Source organism: Chinchilla lanigera, unplaced genomic scaffold (assembly GCF_000276665.1).
Source record: "Chinchilla lanigera isolate Chin_1 unplaced genomic scaffold, ChiLan1.0 scaffold00063, whole genome shotgun sequence".
Lineage (NCBI taxonomy): Eukaryota > Metazoa > Chordata > Mammalia > Rodentia > Chinchillidae > Chinchilla > Chinchilla lanigera.
This window is the reverse complement of record NW_004955464.1, coordinates 4,900,526-4,921,726: the sequence shown is the minus strand read 5'-3', so window position 1 is coordinate 4,921,726 and position 21,201 is coordinate 4,900,526. Positions and strand designations below refer to the sequence as shown.

General features: G+C 51.0%; 1 protein-coding gene across 2 annotated transcripts in view; it reads right to left on the bottom strand.

The window, feature by feature from the left end:
* Ssbp3 (single stranded DNA binding protein 3) overlaps positions 1-20,577 on the bottom strand; it is a gene marked incomplete at its 5' end in the record, with an annotated part of 148,192 nt that extends 127,615 nt beyond the window's left edge. For both annotated transcript variants that reach the window (XM_005398528.2, XM_013521664.1), the window contains 3 exon segments: positions 17,840-17,924; positions 20,228-20,289; positions 20,505-20,577. In XM_005398528.2, the coding sequence (XP_005398585.2) occupies positions 17,840-17,924; positions 20,228-20,289; positions 20,505-20,577 (220 nt within the window).
* Between the last annotated feature and the right edge of the window lie 624 nt (positions 20,578-21,201).

The following is a 21,201-nucleotide window of genomic DNA, read 5'->3' as shown; positions in this document are numbered from 1 at the left end:
GTGTGGCTGGATCCTCCCTGAAGAACAGATAAGAGCCACTCACAATTAGAATCAACTGGCTACACACAAAGACCCAGGGCCCATGGCCCAGGCCCCGAGCCACCCCCACTGGAATCTTGTTTATCCTTGGCTAAGCAAACAGGAGTCCTCTCAGATAATGCAAAGGTCAAATGTACACTTGTAAGGCCTGATAAAATCGCCAACAACCCTGAATTACAGTAGGCCAAATAATAAAATATTTCTACACAGATATGCAGGAAAGGCAGATGAATCAGAACCAGGCTATCTTCTATCATCCTGAGTTAGCAACCCACTGAGACATGGGCTGGCCTGGGTGATGGTCCTCTGGATTCTATACCACATCCTCCCCACGCTCTCCTCAATCCCCGTACAAAAGGCAAACACTGGGTAGGGAAATGAACACTGGGCCCCAGCCTGAGAGGCCTCAGAAGTTGGCCAAAGCTGGGTTTGTTGAGGACTGAGCCTTATCTGACATATCTCTGAGGACACTTCACATCTGAAGCTCCATCGATATGTCAAAGGCCTACTTCAGAAAAGAAAGGCAAACACCAAGGCCAGGGATCAAAATGAGCAGCCAAAGATGGACTTGCTCTGAGGCAGGAGGACCTCGGGGAGTGGTTCAGGTGTGTGAGACTGCACACAGACCGGTCCAAAGGAGGTAAGCAACCTCTGGATGCTGCTGATCACTCTTTCCTCAACAAATGTGAACTGGGTATCCACAGGGTGGCCCTGCATCTACAGGACCTACCACAGGCCCCAGCCCCAGAAGCTCAGAGATAATCGTATGAAGTTTCTTAGAAATAAGGGCTATCTAAATTGGCACATGAAAAACAAACAGGGCTCCCCGGGAGGAGAAAGCATATGGGAAAGTGCTCCAAAAGGGAGAGCAAAGCCCCTGGGGCAGGAAAGTTGGTCCTCTTCTTCCTCAACAAGGTCCTGGCGTTGCTATCTAAGTCTCAGAATTCATATCCCAACCCAGCAACAAAGATTCAAGGCCATAATTTCTATTCCAAAACTCAGAAACATTCTAAAAGTCCCTCAAAAAAGTTTTTTTTCCAACATAGAAGTCCACCATCTTCCCTCCTCTCCCTGCTAGTCACCTTTGCAGGTCTGCAGTAGCCTTCCCAGCACAGGTGCTCCTAATTCCTAGACAGCTACAGGGACCTTCAGTTAAGGTCCACGTCACCTCCTCCCTCACCCAGGGCCACACAGCTGCCTGTTCGCGTCTACAAAACAGGCTGAGCAGGGTCAGAGAAGATGTTCCTCACGCGTCCCTAGGTCCCCCAGCAGCAGACCACAGGCCCTCCACCCCTTGGGACCTAAAAGAGCATCTGGGGGCAGAGAGCAAGAGAAGATAAGTTGCTGGCCCTTCTGAAGGGCACAGTGAGTACTGGGGACAGATAACACTTTCAACCCGTAATACTTGGCTTTTTTGGCTGTCTCTGGGCCCCATCTACTCTCCACCAAAAACAGACTCCAGGAAAAAAATGAACCAAGTTTTACAAGCTTCCCTATTTACCCAGAGCTACAAATCTATCAGCGGGGAAGCTTTTAAAATAAACTCTCTCCTAGCGCTGCTGTCACTTCCTTTCTTCTGTTTGCCACCACCCCCAACCTACACACACACACACACACACCCCACCTTAGGTGGATTTCTTTAACCTTGGCTGAAGATCCTCACTCAGTCTGAAGGAGGAATCCCAAATTCTGAACACACACCAATCCATGACTACTACCACTCCACTCCTCTCATTCATGTGTCTAAAGATGCCCCATATGGGGACACCTTCCCAAGGACACTAGTTATTTGTTAAACTTGGATTCCTTCATTCAAGAAACATCTGGTGGGCAATGTTTAAGATTCTCCGCATCAGCATTTTAAATAGCACTTCAGACTGAGTACAGCCCCCCTTTACAGATGAGGATACCGAGGCGCGTAAGTTATGTGACACAGTTATGCTGACAGCAGAGGCCCAGATCGCATAGGGATAAGAACTCAGGCTGCTCCCCTTCAAAAGCCTCTGTTTATACTTTGGCTCCCCAGCACCCTGTATTTATGAGACACCAAAAGCAAACAGCTGTAAACATGCAATCCTGAAAGCTAAAGGCCATTTTAACTGGTGCTTCAAAGAGCACTAAAGACACAGCCCCAGAGAGTGGACCCTGCGCTTCAGCCCGTGGGCATGGTTCAGGGTGGCCCGAGGCACAGTGGCCAGCATAGCTTTCCCAAGCAGAGGCTGCCTCCTGGGCATCATCAGGGACCTGCTATTGATCTCAACCCCTCGCTTCACAGCACTTTGGACAAGGAGAAATGAGACCTGGTTGTGTTCCTTTTAGGGCTTGAGGTCCTCCAGATAAAGTGACCCTGTGTGCTGAATGTCTCAGCTTCTTGGAGGATGCAAGGGACAGAATGGTCCCCCTGGCCAAGGAGGGGATCCAGACTTGCTGGGGTCTGGGAGCTCCAGTCTTCCCATCCCTACTTCCAAGGCTGCCTATGTCCCATGTTCCAGGAAGGCACCTACCGAGCATTCCCCAGAGAATTAAGGGCAAGAAGGCTTTGCTCCATCAGGAAGCTGACTGACCACATGGACTGAACTCTCCGGCTGGCTTTCTAGGCTTTCAAGTCCATAAACTGACCCTATGTTCTGATCCATCTTCCTCCCCACCTGTTACACCCACCTCAACCTCAAACCTCCACCCTGGTGTACCTCATTCCCCCAGCTCTCAAGTCTCCTCAGCCAGAGAGCAAGTCACAATCCATTAAGAAAGGAACACTCCACCACGTCAGAGCTTTCGTCCCTCTCTCCTCCCTGGGTTGCCCAGAGTAGAAGAGGATACTCTGTACAGCGCCGGAAGTGGTTTTTCAAACATGCTGGGGTCTTCGATTTCCCCACAACTAATTCACCAACCTTTCCTCACTGGATTCAGTCCACTATTGCTTACTATTTCCAGGGTGTTGGTCAGAAAAAACCCTGAAGGTGAGAGACTGGAAGGAGACCCTCAAAGAGAATTCCGCGACTTACTCCTCCAGCTGAAATCCAGCCTTCTGCTCACAGCAAAACGAGAGCTGCAAACGTCCTGAGACCGTGAGATGCCTTCTTCCAGAAAGCAAGGTTCTTACCAGCCCTGACACTGAACCCAGCGTGGGCTCTCCAGTGAAGTCCCTCCCACTCCGCAGAAGGCCTTCTCAGATTATTTTCCTTCAAAAACACACAATTTACACATCAAGTGTCTTTACTTTCCAAACCATTCAGAATTAGGGAAAGGGGGGAAAACTACGTCTGTTTCTATTTGAAACTGTCAAAATTAGCATTCAGTAATTAAAAATCACACCCTTTCTCTTAATAACCTAACCAGCATGATACAATCAGGTTGTGCCAACTCTTTAATCTAATTGACTAATTACAGATTTTAATTTAGTCAGTTACTGAACAACTGTTGACAATTTGTTTTCATTAGGGACAGAACAGAATAAATATTTAGGCTTCCAGTCACAAAGACTCCTGCAATCCACTCGCCACCGTGACCCCAACTCCAGTAAGTAGGAGCTCCGGCTCCATCAACGTCTTCAGAGTCAAGCGTCCATGCTACTCTCCAGCCACTCCTCAGCACTCTCCCGCACCCAAAAGGGCCTTCCACACACCCCTCTTCAGGGCAAAGCCCTCAGTACAAACAGCAGCCTCCACTCCCAAAGAACAGGCAATTCCCAAATCCACACACGTCACTCAAAAAGTGGCAAATGCTTAAAACATTGTGAAGAAAAATAAACGCAACGCTACGTGTCACTGGATTTTAAGCAACAAAATAAGTTAACAGTCAAAATAGATTTATCTGTATTCATCTCACCGGGAAGCAAACTGTCACTGACATCTTTTTTTTTTAAAGACACATTTACAGGTTTGTGTAATGAAATGATTCAACTCTTTCAAAGTACAATTTTCTCCAAGGTCCCATTTCCCAAAGCCATTCAAAAGTTTGTCAGATGAGCGGCGTGGCTCAAAGACTAGAAGTGGGGCCCTAGGTTCAAATCCTGGCTCCCAGGGGCTGGGGATTTAGCTCAGCGGCACAGCGCCTGCCTGGCAGGCACAAGGTTGTGAGTTCGATTCCCGGTACCGAGAAAGAAATCAAAAAAAAAAAAAAAAACAAACCTCTAGCTCCCTATTAAATGACTTCACCTTCCTTTGGTCTTTTCATTCAAGAAGTGGACTGCGGGCCAGGTACTGCCCTACAACCCAGCACTCCGGGAAGCTGAGGGAGAAGGATCACAAACTGGCTTTTTTTTTTTTTTTTTTTAAAGGATCACAAATCAGAATCCTGTCTAACCAACCTAGCAAGCCCCCATATCAAAATAATTAATTAATTAATTAATGGGGCTGGGGATATAGCTCAATGGTAGAGCATTCCTGGGTTCAGTCCCTAGTACCACACACACACACAAAAGTGATCAAGATGGCCTCTGCTTGCAGAATTTAACAGGGATTAAATATACCCACGCACAGTGCCAGGGTAAATGAGCAATAAATGCCAGCCACCACTGTTTCAGAATTCTTTCTTATATCCTTCCCTGTCCCTGGAAACTTTCTGGAGGCCCAGAAAGAACACAATGACCCACTGGATGGTATGCAGCTGTAAAGTGGGGAACTGTGTTAAAAAAGTCAATTCCTAGAATTGCTCCCCAGGAATCTGTCTCCTTGAGGTGATACAGCTTAGAATGGCAGGGAACCCTGGACTTCTCCCTCGGCAAGTCTGCAGGGAGCAGGGGACCAGGCCAGCAGCATCTTCCACAGAGGGGACCTTCCCACCCCAGGCTGTGTCCCTTCCCACTCTCCAAGCTGTGTCCTTCCCCAGCAGAGAGGCCTCACAGGCCCTGCCTGGGAAGCAGTGGCAGCCACTCTGCAGAGGAGCTTGCGTGTCCCCCCAGACAAAACACGCATTTGGAGCATCGTGACTCCTCAGGGAAATGTGCAGAACTTCATTCTCCAGGGATCAAGACCATGCAGGGACACAGTCAGGCAGTGCCCTCTATGCTGCTAGGTGGGTGAGAAAGCAAAGCCAAAAGGTAGGGCCTCAGCCCCCCAGTTCTCTGGAGAACTTGATGGTGGCTGAGCACAGCGGCACGCACCTATAATCCCAGCACTCTGGTAGGCCGAGGCAAGAGAATCAAAATTTGGAACCCAGCCTGGGTAACTCCGGAACTTAGCAAGACCTTATCTCAAAATAAAAAACAATAAGGAAAAGGGCTGGGGATGGAATTTAATGCAAAGGCCCTGGGATTTAATCCCCAGTGTCATCAAAAAACAAGACTGTGAACACTCAAGCCATTGCTGATGTTTCTTAAGCTCTGTGAGAATCAGATCTGCCTCACTGATATGAACCCCAAATTCCCAATGTTTTCTGTTCACTAGAATGTACTAACTCGGTGAACTTCCACTCCCACCCTGAGCTACTGAGAAGCTCTAATCGTGACAATATCATTCTTATTTTCCGTATTTCTTCATTAAAATCAGTGGTGACTCAATGCATTCCATCTCTTTGCAAATAATGCATTTCTAAGCAACGAGACCATGGGGATGGTACGACACTAATAAGAGGGCCTAGTAATAAGGACATGGGAACCCTTCTGTACATTACACAGACCCAAAGCAAGACCTTTTCTTCCTGGATCAAATCACTAAAACCAACCTGTCCCCTGGCCTGTGGAGAAGCTGTGAAGGCCAGCGGCCCCCAGGCGGGACCACAGCCAGCCTGTCTCCTCATTCAGAACCCACCAGCTCCTGCTGACCCAAGCATCGACCCACCCAGGCTGGCAGACCGATTAATTCAGTAGGAAAGATGGCTAATTTAGCATTAATTCTTAGGAAGACAGCATGATATCCTAGTGCAGAGTGAGTGAGGAAAAAAAGACAAGCCTAGATTTTATTGTTTTTCTTGTTTTGCAGTACTGGGGCTTAAACCTAGGGCTTAAACCTCGAGGGCTTTGTACAGGCTAGGCAAATGCTCTACCACTGAGTTACACTCCAGTCCTCTTTATTTTAGCATGAGACAGGGTCTCATTAAATTGCCTGCCCAGGCTGGCCTTGAACTCGCAGTCCTCCTACTTCAAGTCAGCCTCTGGAGTAGCTAGAATTACACGTGTGTACCCACCAAGTCCACCCACCCTAAGTTAAGTCTTCCTTCAACTCTACTGAATCCCTCGAAGTAATCCCATTTCCCTATCTAGAAAATATGAACAGAAATAGAACTTAACCCACTTGAGATAAAACCAAAGGCATCAGAACAGTGCCCGGCACATAGTTAGCATTCAATAACTGCCTGCTGTTATTAATTCTTCCTTCATGAAACAAACCGGGCCAGAGTCCTGCCCCTACCTTGTCCAAATAGGTAGGACCAGGAGGGAACTGAATAGGTACACTTTTTTAAGGGCCTAAGCCCACAGTAAGGGCTTAATAAATACCAGCTTCCTCACTAAATAAGGGATTATTACTAAGTAAGTGATAATGTTGCCATTTAATAATCTACCACTCACCAAGAAGCCATCCTGACTCCCTGAAGCTCAACACCCGAAAGACTGCCCCTGTCCAAACTCACAGGGACCAGAGGCCAACGTTGTGATCTCCACCCAGTCTCCTCTCCTCAAGCTCCTGCTGACGGAGATGCTGCTAGCAAAATGATGCCAAAGAAAGTATGTGGCGACAGTCAACTAGATTTAAGTTCATTTTCTGTAGCTTGGGGTCAGAATCGACTGAAGCACTCTGGTGATCAAGTTTTCTCCAATTCCCTATTCCACGCATTAGCTCGCTGACAGAAATTCACTGCGGTATTTAAAGTGGCAGCCATCACAACTAACTCAAATTGTATTGGCTTCCCCAATGCTGAAATGCTCTGCTGAAACCATCAATTGGCCAATTCGGAGATAACGCAGAGGCTGAAATTCCCTGTCAGGCTGTAAACCCCTTCAGAAGCGGCTCACCACTCGCCCAGAGCTGCGGGCCAGAGCAGCCCGTGTAACCCAAGCGCACTGGTAGGGCGGGATCTGGCGGGCAGGAGGGCGGCACTGCCAAGAGGACGGGCCTCCAGAGAGAGGATAACATTTTCTACTGGAAGCCTTCTAAAGGACAGTGCACACGCCTGACACCAGGCCTGCCCACTGGGCCGTCTGCCCCCTCAGTGCAGGCCGGGCGGCCAAAGCCACAGCCAGCGCATGGACTCTCCCAAAGAAAGCTGCAAAATTCCTGAAGGATGGCACAGACAGGCAAGGCGCTGGCGCCAGCCTCTTAGGTAAGGTTTTCTGGAGCCAGTGGCCATGGACTGGCTGTCTCTCCACCCTGAGCCAAGCCTTGGTTTCCCCAAATGGGACCTGAGAGGCTCCTGCCTGAAATATATCCCATGATTTGATGTCTGGTTCAAATTCAAAAAGCCTGCTCAAAAGGGGATAGCGTGTGTATATACCCTCACCCGACTGCCAGGAAGCTGGACAGGCGGAAAGATGCTGGCCCAATTTCACGACACAGCACTGCGAGGGATGAACAAACCAAGGCACGGAGAGGCCAAGTGACTCACCCAAGGTCATCTGAAGGAATCAGCCTGGTCACCCTGGTCCAAATCTTCTGGACATGCTCCACAACACTGCATCATGTCCCCAGCACCCACTGACACAGAGCCAGGCTGGCGGCAGCAGCACTCAGGAAAAACAGCCACCCACCTAACTCAGTCCACCAGCCCCCAACACGGCAGCAGCATCCTGACGGGGGAAGCTGCCGCCCCTCAGCCTCCTCGCCCAGGCAGCCTCTGTGGTAGGCGAAGGAGGAGCTGAGGAAAAGCCCAGGCACTGAGAGGCTCCAGGGAGCAGTGTGCTTCCTCAGGTCAGAGACTGCGAAACGCAAGCAAAGTGTCAGCACTTCGCCCGAAAACACAAAGAGCAGGGACACAATGCCTGCCCCCGGAGCTGTGCAAACAGATGTCACTAGGAGGAGGGGACGGGGAATTTGGGAGGCTGGGCCAACCTAGGTCAGACGGGATGTCCTGCCACCTACTAGCAGGGTCCTCTCTGCAGGATTCGGACAGCATCATTGGAGGCCAAGGGCCCCTCAAACGCAGACAGGAGGAGCTGCCTCACCCCCCGCAGCAGGGAAAGCTGCGACATGATTGGGCCTTGCCTGGGATCCACGTGGACTCTGCTCTGAGAAGCCAAGGTGTCCTGCCCACTCAGGCACCCACGTCCTGCGCAGCCTCTGGAGTGTGAACCAGCCATGTCCCCCACCCCTTCAAGTGGGGTTACTGCTACTCTCACACACGTACGGCACACACTGAGCACCGCTGCGTGTCCAGCACAATAAAATATGGCAGCAAACCAGAGAGACAAAGACCCTGAGAACCTACCGAGCTCCAGCCTGGGAGCAAGAGATGTAGGGAGAGAGTCCCTCACAACTCTGCAAGTAGGAACCATTTCCTTCTTACTACAGATCTGGAAACAGGCTCCGCAACTGCTTATCACTTGGCCCAAGTCACCCGACCTGAAAAACCAAGATCCTGCCTCAGCTCTGAGCCAGTGTCTTTCAAACTTCAGGCTGAGATTCACAATGAGGCAGATTTTCAGGGCAAACCCAGGGCACATATATATTACAGGCACTCGTAAGTCACTGAAAACAGACATTTCCAGAAACAATACTTATGTTGACTCTGTGCAGTACAGTGCTTCTTTTTTTGTAATTGCCAGTCATGACCCACTAAGTTGATTTCACAACGCACTAATGGGTCACAACTCACTTTGCAAAACAATGCTTTTCCACGCGCCACTTGTCCATCTTCATTAAAAAGTGTCTTGAACACGCCAGATGCCTGGGCAGGGATCAAACCCTTCTCACTTCTCAGGGTGAGGGAGTCTTGCTCACTGATGTCAGGGTTTATTCAACACTCTGCAGCAGGCCCCGGGAATGTGGGTAGCAGAGGGGGTTGAAGTTGAAGTTCCTGCCCTCAAGGAGGTTTCAGTCCAGAAGGCAGAAGGAAAGTGACTCAACCTCAACTCACACAGCCCTCTTTCTGGGCAGCAAGTCCCAAAGGAGAGAGTGATTTAGAGTTAGTTATGGAGTTCCTGGGGTAAGAGGAAGACAGCTGTGTCCCCTTTGGGTGGCAGTGGAATGATTTTCCAGGCTGGCTCTACAGAAGGACCACAGGAGTAAAAATGCCCCTCGTAGGTGCTACAGGACCAGACATAACCACAGGCAGGGCCCGAGGCAGCTGGGGAAAGAGCTGTTCCAGGTCCCTTGTACAGATGGCTGGGAAAGGGAAAGACCGACACAGAGAAACACACGAGCCACTCCTTCATCCTCTCAAGCACCAGGGCTGGCATGGAGGCTGCATGTGTGACCCCGCCAACCCCATCGCGTGGGACCTCGACAGAGAATCAACAGTGAGCGAGCACACGATGGTCCAGGCTTCATTGATGTTCACTCGCACCCAGAGACTCCTCTGCTGCTGCCCCCCATATCAGTCACCGAGAACACTGGCCATCAAAAAACACAACTTCCTCCAGGCTGGAGGTGAGGAACAGCCACAGCACTGGGGCGCAGCTCAGGGACAGAGCACCTGCCTAGCAAGAGCAAGGCCCTGTGTTGAATCCCCAGCACTGCAAAAAGAACAAAAGAGAAAATGGATAGCACACATTTATACAGCACTTACACCATGCCACGCACCAGTACATATTGTGTGTATGCAGGTACGTGTGTGCACGCTCATGTAATCTCCTGACAGCCTTCCATGGCAGGTAAGTAAGCTGTATTAACCATTTTCCACCAGATGAAACTGAGCCACAGAGGTTAAGGCGGCCATGTTCACACAGCCAGAACAGACCAGAGGTCAGCACAAGGCACAGCAAAGAGCCCAGGTTGGGCTTATAGGCTTGGGTCCTACTGGTTTCCTCTCTGGGTCTCAGATGACCAGGTGACCTTGAGTTCTACCATATGCAGCCCTGCTATTTCTATCCAGGATCAGCATACATCCCACCATCAGCCCAGGGTGGGACTGTTGCCCAGCTCTCTGTCCTGACTCTGCGGTTGGTCCCCAAAGCAAGGTCATCCCATGGGCCTCTTTCTAACCATGTTTCACATCTTGGGCTGCATCTGGCTCTTCAACAGACATGGCAAGGCCAGTGCCTGGCTGCCGTGACACTCAGCCGTGTCTGGAACTCTCACTCCGGGGGCCAACTGACTGAGGGTTAGGGCTCACCCAGGAACTCCAAGACAAAGGCTAGTCTCAGAAGCAGCTTCCCCAGGTCTGCAACGGACAATGCAGCCCTCCACCAGCTCGTTGTAAAAAACAGGTGAGGAGGCCAAGCAGCTGCCAGCGCAGGGCACATGCCGAAGTGGATGGCTCAGGACCTCTAACTTACGACTGTCTGTCTTCTCACTCCTATCAACATTTACAGATCACAACAGCTTTCCCAGGTTGGCTTTCCAGGCCTTCTGCAGCCACCCTCACTCTGGGCTGCACAGACAGCCCTCGCCTCACGCCCGCTGACAGTGAAGAACAGACCTTGAGAATGAAGGTCCCCACAGCTAATGGGGTGTGAGGCTGAAATTCAAACCTAGACCCCTGTGGATGCCGAGTCACAAGCACTCTGGTGACACACGCAGGCGCGGCACAGCCCACTCTGCCCAACACAGATAAGGGCACAGGCACGTCAGGGAGGGCTGGATCAGTGCCAGCCTGTGGCAGGACCACCGGTTCTGCCCCTCGCAAGTGCAAGACAAGAGGGCTGGGGTAGAGGGAAGGCACCCCATGACACACCAGGGGAGCCCCAGCACAGGAGGGCATCCCTGGGAAAGCTAAGCACTCTTTCCTGAGGGTCAACTTGCCTTCCCCCCAAAAAACATGTTGTTAAAAGTTTTTCTGGGAGGGCAACCCACTCGGGACCCCTCCTGCCTCTCAAGAGCTATTCTTATTCCCCATCCCCCTATCCTCATCCCCATTCCTTTTTTCCAATAAATGTTCCTACTCTTTAAAAAATAAAAAAAAAAAAGCTTTTCTAGGAAAACTTTAGGGCTGTGAAGGGCCAGGAAAGAAACTCACCAAGCACCAGCACCAGCATGAGGAGAAGCACCTCATGTGTATTATATCACTTACGCCTCACAGCAACAACACCGAGGAAGCGCCAACCCCCACCGTGCAGATGGGGAAACTGAGATCTCGAAGTCCACCCCGCCAGGAAATGACAAGAGTGAGGATGAATTCAGGTCTGAGTCCAAGCCCTTCAAATTCCAGAGTCAGGGCCCAGGAAAAGAAAAGCGTAACATGGAGGGATGCATTCCTCCAACTCATCTCACCAAGGCCACAGAAAACCCCTCTACCCTGGCAAATCAAAAACGAACAGTGGAGATTGTCTATTTGCTGTCAGCTCCCGGCAACATGTATTAAAGGAGTTTATGAATCACCTGATGCACTTGTGCCATGGTCAGAATTATTACCAAGCTAAGAAAGATTACTTTTTCTAAATATTCTAAACCCTCAGACCTATTGTAAAGGCTACAGCGAGTATAGTATGTCTGTTATCCTGGTGGACAAGCCTCAAGCACACACCCTGCCACTTCTCTCTCTTAAGACTCAGACACACGCATTCACACAGAGGTGGGAGGTCAGGGCATGGGCTGTCCCCCTCGGGCCTGAGCTCCCCATGGCAGAACCCGCCCCCCTTACAAAACAGGGTGGACCTAAAAGACTGCAGAGAGAGCTTGGTGTCTCCTGGCTCCCTCCAAGTGCTGGCTGGCACAGAGCGAACTCTCAGTCCAAGTTTGCAAATGCTTAGCTAACAGAGATGGCATTATGCAAAAGGCTAGTGCACGCTGCTGGTCTGGGAGTTCAAATGAAGTGACCACTGCCAAAAACTTTGTTTGGGTCCCCACTGTTCCCCCGCCCCACCTTCCTGCCTTGAAATAAAGGGCAAGGATTTGCAATTTGGGGTCTTGCTGCCACTTGAAACCCATTAAGGTGGCCACACTGCCTGCGTCCTGGCAAAACGCAACTCCAGTTCCTCATTTAATGTTGAATCAGCTACTGGTGGAGGAGTCTGGCAGACTCTGGGGCTAAGAGGCATTACAGAAAACCGGGTGGGAGCCCAAAGAGGGGATTCAATACAAAGTCCAAGCTCCAAGGGAATGGGGGAGGGAAAATAAACTACGCATATGTTTTGTTTTTTAATCTGCCACACAAGGGTGCCAAGGGTCAGAGCCAAAGGCAGGCTGTGAACTTGCCAGGACCTCTGGGCAGATAGCTAGCCTGGCTTATCGCGGGGGACAACGCTCCCCCACCTCCCTGGAGCCCAGCTGCGGGCCTCCTCCTCCTCCCCCACCCCCCAGTGGGCTCCGGCGGGCGTGGACACTCCCTGCTGGCAGGAACCTCAGCTCAGCACATCCAAGGAGAGCCCTCTCAAATATCACTTTGCTATTTCAAACCCACCAAGGACGCTGGGCCCCTGCCACACAGCCACAAATACCTCAGCGCCCGCCCACACCCAAGACTCTGGGGCACTTTCCTACGTTAACCAACTCTCCTTGGAGACGGTCTCCCAGCTAGGGGTGCAGGAGGGATCAGCAGAGTCCTGCTGGATGCAGACAGGCACAAGGTGAAGGGAGCAGCCCGGCTGAAAGGGGCAGCGGGTCTTCAGAGCAGGAGGACTGAGGCAAGCAGGGAAAACCTGCCAAGGTTAGGGAATGTCACATTCTTTATACTCGGGGCCCACAGGGGGTCTGGAGTTTGGAGCAGTAGTCTGTGAATTCCCCAAAATCATGTATAAAGTCTTTTTTACAGGAACACATGCATTTGCTGGAAAGAAAGTCCACAGCTTTTATCACAGCTTCCCTGCCAAAAGTGAAGAGCCACTGCACTAGGACAGCCTCCCTTCCCAGAGGCGGGGCCTCACCTCTGCCTGACACCGTGTGGCTTACCACGCAGGACCTCAGCTCAGTTCCGTCTGTACATTCTCTTCTTCCCGGATATGCGCGGGGCCCCAAAGAGGTCCCAGGCACACTGTGGGGCAGGGGCGAGTCCCCTCCCCATTTTGCAAGGATTCTCTATCAAATGAGTGCTGTCAAGAGCTGAGAGCTGGGACTTGAAAGAGAGGAAATCTCTAGTCCCAGTTCTGCCACCTCCTAGCTACCTGCTCTTGGACAAGGCCCCTGAACTCTAGACCTCAGCTGCAACAAGGTGAGATTTAACAAACAACCAACCAATGAGGCAGCTATGAGGCTCAAGCACAATTACATCTGTGAAAGTGTGCTACAAAAAGCAGAGCAGGCAGGACCCTGCGGTGCTCCCTGGCACTGGATCCTCAAGCCACTGCAGCACCAACCTGGTCTGGGCATTTCTTGCCACCAAAAGAAGACACAAATGAGCTCCCAAGAGGAGGAAGAGGACCACCAGTGGTCCAAGAAGGGACCAGAGATCTTCTTCCTGTAGGAGGCCCAAGAAAGAGACACCTGCACAGTTGGGAGCATCCTGTCTACAAAAGGCCAGGCCAGGCCAGACCAGTGTGGAAGGGAGATCAGCAGGGACCCTGCGGGGCCCAGCCACAGCTGAAAAGCTCTACTCCAGACTACTCGAAAGTGCTAGGACACCACACAAGGCCTCAGACCCGCCTCTCCAGCCTCAGGCACTGAGTTGGGGCAAACCCATTTCTCAGAAAAGCCCACTTCAGACCCTGAATCTCCAGCGTTCACACTGTATGTGGTCAACATCAGGGCTAATAGACAATGAGCCGAGAAAACCCAAATGGCCAGGTGTGAGGGGAAAATAGGCAGTGACTCAAATAAAAACTCACTAAGTCAAGGACAGTTTACGCCCCCTCCCTGCTGAGTTGCTGGGCTCATTCCAGGCCCAAATGGTCTGGCCTTGACCCAGAAGGGGCCTCGGAGATGGGCCAACCCCTGGCAGCCATGAGGAAGAGGGCTCACAGCATCATTTCAGAGCCCAGAACAGGACTTTCCACCCCACGGCAATCGGGGACCTTTCCCCCGCCCTGCCCCACAAGAACTCACTACCCACCAAAGACTGGGTCTGCTGTCCGGAATATCTGAGTCTCCTTGGTAGAAAACACAAATTCAGTTAACACTCTTATCTATACTTCTCTTGATTTCTCAGTTTCTTTTTTTTTTTTGGCGAGGGGAATCGAACTCATGACTTTGTGCTTGCCAGGCAGGGACTGTGCCGCTGAGCTATATCCCTGGCCCCCTTGATTTCTAAAAAGGACTTCAGGCAACTAGCTAACTGACATTAAAATCACCTTGCTCAAGCTCACCCACAAAATAGGAGCCACTGGAACATCTTCCGACATCCTAATGGCTGTCCTGGCCTAGGTTACTCCAAGTGCAAAACATCTACTGTCTTGGTTCTACCCTTGACTCCTTCATTGTGTTAGCATATGTGCCTACTCTGTGCAACAGAGATCACTAGCTCACGGTCTCCACTACAGAAAAAGTTAATAAGCTGCAGCTAGAAAGACAAACCTGAAGAAGTTAGCCAGAACAGTGCAAACAAATGATACCTGCCGGGGGCCTGTGGAGCCAAAGCAGGCAGCGTTAGGAACCCTGAACCTAGAGTCAGTCAGGACCTGTGTTTGCATTCTAACTCTACCATTGTGATTAACCTCTCTGAACCTCAGCTTCTTCACCTACAAAACGGAGCCAGAAATGTGCTTCCTCTCACTGGCTGAGGAAATGAGGGACTGATCCCACCGCAGTTGGCTCACACTTCAATACATGAGAAGCGCCAACAGGGACTTCAGACAGGCAGCTTTTGTGAACAAGGAGACGGACTGATCACCATGGCCTGAACTGCTCATGAAGTCCTCCAGCAAGAAGAAATGAAAAGATAGATAGGATCTGAGTGGACGGAGAGAAACACACCCTAGGCAAGAGGAAGGGGTCCAGTAAGAAGGTATTACAGTCCCTCTAGCAAGGAGGAGCCGAGGCTAATGTGGAAATGGGAGACTACATGAAGATCTGAGGAAAGAGAAAAGCCACTCGTTTTCTTACTTTTCTGCCTGTGTATGCGCGTATGGTAATGAGAATCAAACTTCCAACGCAGCCAGCACTTTACTACTGAGCTAAAGCCAGCTTTCCAGTTGCTTCTCTGCTGCCCACCTCTCCAACTCAATGCCACCCCTTAATTTCCTCCAAAACCTCCATTCATCACTCCATTCCCCCTCCCTCATGAGCCGACTCCTGACTCTCAGGAAACAGGACACCATATGGGTCCCAAACTAGGGGAAAAGAAAGTTTTGATCCTCAAACCTACGAATCGGGCCAGGGAGATAACTCAGTGGTACAGCACTTACCTGGCAAGCACAAAGTCCTAAGTTTGATTCCAGCACCAAAAAAAAAAAAAACAAAACAACTAAAACCTATGAATCGTGGGCCTCCATCAGCATGACCTCATCTCTGGTAGCATCTTCTAAATGTCCACACCAATCCCAGCCATCTACACAACCCTGCTGCCGTTCCTCAGCAAGTCATGGACACCAAATCCATGGGCAAACTTCTCCTGTTAGTACATGGCTTCAAGATGGCAGAGTACACCAGAAATTACCCAGGAGAGGCTCACTTTATTAAGAGTACCAAGCATGGTTAAAAATCATTAGCTTCCCTGAAAGATACTCTGTAAAAGCAGCACAGATCTCAATTTGTATCAAGAGACTGGTTTAGCCAGGTATAGTGGTACACCCCTATAATCCCAGCTACTTGAAAAGCTAAGACAGGAAGATTACAAGTTCAAGATCAGTCTGGGAATCCCAGCAAGACCTTGTCTCCAAATACAGTTTGTTTGTTTGTTTGTTTGTATGTTTGTGACAGGGTCTCCCTTTGTAGTGCAGGCTGGTACTGAACTGTGGCTGGCCTCAAATTTGCAGCAATCCTCCTGCCTCTGCCTCCCAAGTGCTGGGATTATAGGCGTGTACCACCATGCCTGGCTCCAAATACAGTTCTGTAAAAAGCAGTAGGATGTAGGTCAGTGGTAAAGCCCTCAGCTAACATGTGAGGCTTTGAGTTCAATCTCCAGCACACCCCCAACAAAGAAAGAGACCTGCTGGAAACAGGCTCCCCTACCACCCACCCTCCCACCGTAAAATAAAACCACGTGCACGGTAGTCAAAGACAAACAATGAAGGGTTGGTTGTCCACAGGTTTTGTTCTGTTTTTTTAAGGCAAGATTCTTACAGGTACAAAAGTGAAACCCACCGACTATTTTTATGTGGCTGCTGTTCCTCTGACCTCCCCAGGTCCAATTCAGGAAACCCTCTGATTGGCACCACAGGATTTTCCCAAAGAACCACAACAGAATGAGCCAGTCATCTGCTCCTTTACCACTAACAGTTCACCCAGTCACAAGTACCACTCCTCGGCTTCCTTCTCAACCCTGGAAGGGCACAAGAACTGGTCTGCTTCCTCAGCATTCCACTTCAAGGGCATTAACTTTTCAATCACAACAAAATCCCACCAAAGCAAATATGCTCAAAACCAGGGAGTCTCCTGCTCAGTGCCAACTCCTCCGATTACAGGAGAAACTTTCTCACCATGACAGTAGTCACGGCGCTGGGATCTGACCGCCTGACACTCACCCAGATGGGCTCTTGCTTCAGGTCAGCTTCAAATCCCAGTGCAGGGGACACAGATAAGCTGGGGGAGCAGATGGGACCTCATGACATCAAAACGCCAACTTCCATGCACAGAGTATGGGCCATCTTCACCCACCTCATGCCAAAGACCAAGACCAAACAGATCACCTACTGTGCACACACACACTCAACTGTCCACAGGGCGGACAAGAAGCAAGAACTAGGAGGAAGCCATGAAGGTCCTTCTGCCACCTCCTTTTCCACTTTCTTCCCACTGATCACAGATCCTCAAACCTGACTTCAACCCAGGTTAAGAATCTTCCCCTGCCCCCGAGTACTGAGTACTGAATCCTTAGCACTGAGCTACATTCCTTTATGAGGCAATGTCTTGATAAGTCACTACACTGCCCAAGCTGGGCTTGAACTTGCAATCCTCCTACCTCAGTCTCCCAAAAGGCTGAGATTACAGGCATGTGCCACCATGTCCAGCTTTTTTTTTTAAGGGGATTACCACAGCAAATGGAAATAGGGCAGGTATCTCTCTCATAATAACTTCATAAATCTTAAAAAGCTCATGCACAGAGAAAATAAATGATAGGCTAGAAGACATTACCCCTAATGAAATTAATGATCACATGAACGTTGTGGACACAGGATTACGGACCGAGTATCCAGATTACACACTGTTTTACTGGACACAGCGCGATGCACACCCACCATACTCACACACTCACAAGTACCTACCTCCCCCTAACTTCAAACATTGCTGTCTGGAAAACAGGACAAGTGCCCATTGCACCAAAATCTCACTTAATCTCCCCTCCTATTCAAAAACCAAAGTTTCGCATTGCCTCTTCCTTGGTTGCAGTTACTTTTCTCACAAGCCAATACCCAAGAGGCTCAGCCCCGCCCAGCTAACTGTCCACTCTTAACACAAACTTTAGTCTGAGCCCCGCACACCACCACTCCATCCTCCAGAGAGGTGTCCACACTCTTCTACATAATGACAGCATTACGAAATGCTGTTCACCGCGTCAGAATACCTAGTGCACAGGGTACAGAGCCGAGGGCAGCAGAGAGGTGGGCGGGCAAGAGAACAGGAAGGCAAGGAAAAAATAAAGACCACTGCCAATTGGCGGTGTGTTTGCTTCTGGTACTAAAGAAGTTAGAGCCACCCAACCCTGTAATTATTACCAGGATTAAAAATCTGTTACTCACATAATCGTGAAAGGCTTTTGCTTCACTTGAATGTTCACAAGTGTCTCTCCTTTCAGGAGCTGCACAGTAAAGGTCCCAAAATACACTGCAAGTTGAAAAATAAAATAAGATCAGGTTACTAATGATTGCTTGTGCACACAGCGGCGAGTGCGGGACACACGATGCAAACAGCACCAAGTCTCCCAAAGGCTCTGTCCCACCTCAGCAGCTCCCACCAGGCAAACTGAGCCTAGAAAACAAAAACAAGGCACACACTGTCGTAAAAAATAACATTTGCCACCTTCCACACACCTGCCACAGGCCCGGTGCCTCACACTGACAGCCACCACACAATTCACGTGGGCCACTGAAGCTTGGAAGGGTGAGCACAGCCCACCCACGGACGCCCAGGGAGAAATCTGGATGGAAATCAACGCTTTCTCCTCTGCATTCCCTCTACCTTGACCCCAAACCAAAAATCAGCACAAAAAGGTTACAATGGCAAAGTCAGAACACCACTGTGATTCTCATTCACAGCAATCGGGCAACTCTAGCAATGAGGGAGCCTTACAGGTTCTTCATCCCAGAACCCACACCCCACTGTCTACCATCCACTAAAGCAAGGCTGGGACAACAGTGAATCTCAGGCCCTCTCACTAAGACAGAGCCCTCTTTGAAGTACACCTGTCCAGCAAAGAGTCGGGACAGGCAGGCAGGCCCAGAAGCACCACCCTAGCCTCTTGCAAGCACTAAACAAAGATGAGACGGTCACTGGTACTAGTAAGGGGCCTTAGAGACATTCTAAAACACGAGCCACACAGGCCAGGAGAGAACCATTCTGAAGGGCACAGCAAGCCCTGGAAATAAGGTCTGCCTCACAGTCCAGTGCTCCTGCTCCCATCAGAGCCAGCTCTGGTCACCAGACAAGCATCACACTCCAGGGGCACGAACGACACGACACGCCCACCTTCATCCAATCAGCTCACTGCTTCCTCTGTTGCCTACTGTTAAATCGAATGCGGCAACTTCTCACAAACCCGACCACAAGCACTCAAGGCCAGCACAGCCCAAGCCCAGCAACACTGACCCAACGCTCCTGAGTAGAGAAGCTTCGTGGAGTCTGTATATAACCAGAAAACCAGGGGTTCAACAGCTACGGGGGGGGGCTAGAGAATGTCCTTTTCTGCCTCCAGAGCTGCACATGGCATCATCACCTTCACGCCTAAGCCATCTTCCAGATATCAAATTCTCAGCCACTTCAAGGAGCTTTCACTCAAAGCCCAGGTTTCTCTACGACCCAGGGCAATGGGGCAGGCAACCCCATCCACACCCAGCCCTCCAAAACCAACTGCACCCAACCTACCACTCTCTCCTACAGGTGCCATCCTTGCACCACACCGGACACCTCTAATACGGCAGTTGGGAAGCTGGCAGAAGTAATTAAAAACTCGTTTCCTCTGCACAAGTTAGAACAGACACTTCATCTCCTGCTGTTCAAAGAGACTTGAAACAGTAACCTGAGCTGGCGGTCAGGTAAATGTGCTAAGATCCCAAGGACTCCACACTCCGTTCCCCTGAACTCCACCAAAATATCAAAAGCCACTCTGCTTTCTTTTCCTTTTCAAAAAAGATGTCAAAGACTCCACCAACCGGTCCCACAAAACACCCAGGTTACACACTCATGAAATCTTGCTCCCTTCGACCCTAAGCCTCCCTCCTGCCGCCTGCCACAAACCCCACGCTGAGACCAGTGGTGCAGGGTTCAGAGGCCTGGGGAGAGGGTGGAAGAGAGGAGAGAGCCCCTGACTGCAAGTGACAGGCACCCCGCAAGGCCTACGATCTTGGTGAAATAAAGCCTCGCTGTTCCAGGGATGCTGAGGGGCGGGGGCAGAGGACAGGAAGGTCCGGTCAGTCTGAATCAGAATCTTCACAGGAAGTGCAGCCCTGTCTTGCTTTCTCTCAGAGTGCCTGGGAAAGGCCCAGTAGATGTTCTGTCTTTAGGTTTGAGGCATACAGAAGAAAAAGGTAGGGACAGGCCAGCTGTAGCGCAGCCCTGGTGTCCCCTCCACCCCACCCCACCCCACCCCCCACGCCTCTCTAATTAAAGCAGCATGCAGGATTGACAAAAACCCTTCCAGTGGCCCACAGCAAGTCGGGAAAGGAAAGAGTTTCTACCCTGGCACCACAAGGTTGATGAGTGTTCTACAGAGCACAGACACCAGAAAAAACTTTGGGCAGCAGCCTCTTCTGCCCTTTCTTCCATGGGCAGGCCAGGTCTAAACCCCAGGGGTACCAGGCTCAGTGCAAACAGAGGGCCAAGGGTGTAGGGCCTGCTCCAGGCTTGTCTTTGTTCACTTGGACCCAGGGATGTAACACACACACACACACAAAACTGTCACCCAAACTTACCACCACCATGAGTGCAGAAACCCAGGCGGCTCTCCCAGCGTGATGTTTTTTTCCCATCGAATCTGGAAAAGAGGGAGCAGAGGCAGCTTAGAGCAGAGGAGGGGGCCTCAGGGGCTTCTCGGAGCCAAAAGGCTGTGAAGATCAACTAACAATAAATGCCAAAAGGTGATAAAAATTCAAAATGGTGGCCACAGTGGCTGCTCCTGAAAACAAAGGCTCTAAGAATAGTGGGGAAGAGGGGGTGTCAAGAAACTGGATAGTGGGGAGTCCCACTCACCTCTGACAAGAAGGTCTGTGCAGATTTCTGTGCTCCTACATGCAGTAAGTATTCGTAGACGTATAAAGCTAACCTGGAAAGTGGACAGGAGCAAACACAGAGAGGGAAGGGTCAGGTACACCGGGTGCTCATTCTAGACCTTGCCATCTGCTCTGTCCCATTGTGGCTGCGACCAGAGGTGAGCTGCTAGCCCACCCCAGGCAGGGCCGCCTGTGCCAACAGTTAGGGGGTGGGTAGCAGGTACGAAGCACTGCCTCTATGCACGGGAGCTAGACAGCAGGCCCCTAAACTTTGTCGGGGCCAAACCCACCTAGGTCTCTCAAACTCACTGGCTACCAGGGCCACCCTCCTCCTCCCGAACCACTCCTGCCCGCCACCCTCGTTCCAGCTTCGCGGTCCGGGCACACTCAGCCCCGGTCAGGGTGCTCCGCACGCTCTGGAGAGGGAAGCAAAGTGCCGCCCGCACCGCCTCCCCCTGAACAACTGTCTTCCAAGCCCGAAGCCAAGCCGGCGCCGCCGTTCCTGCCCAGCCCGGCGCCCCGGAGGGCGCGGAGCAGGCGGCGAGGCCGTGGGCAGGGACAGGCGAGCGCTGCCGGCCGAACAAAGCCACCGGCACGCACTCCTCACACCGCGGGCGGACAAAAGGAGCCATAGGGGCTGCAGAAGCCACGCGCCCCCTGCCCGCGCCCGGTGGGCA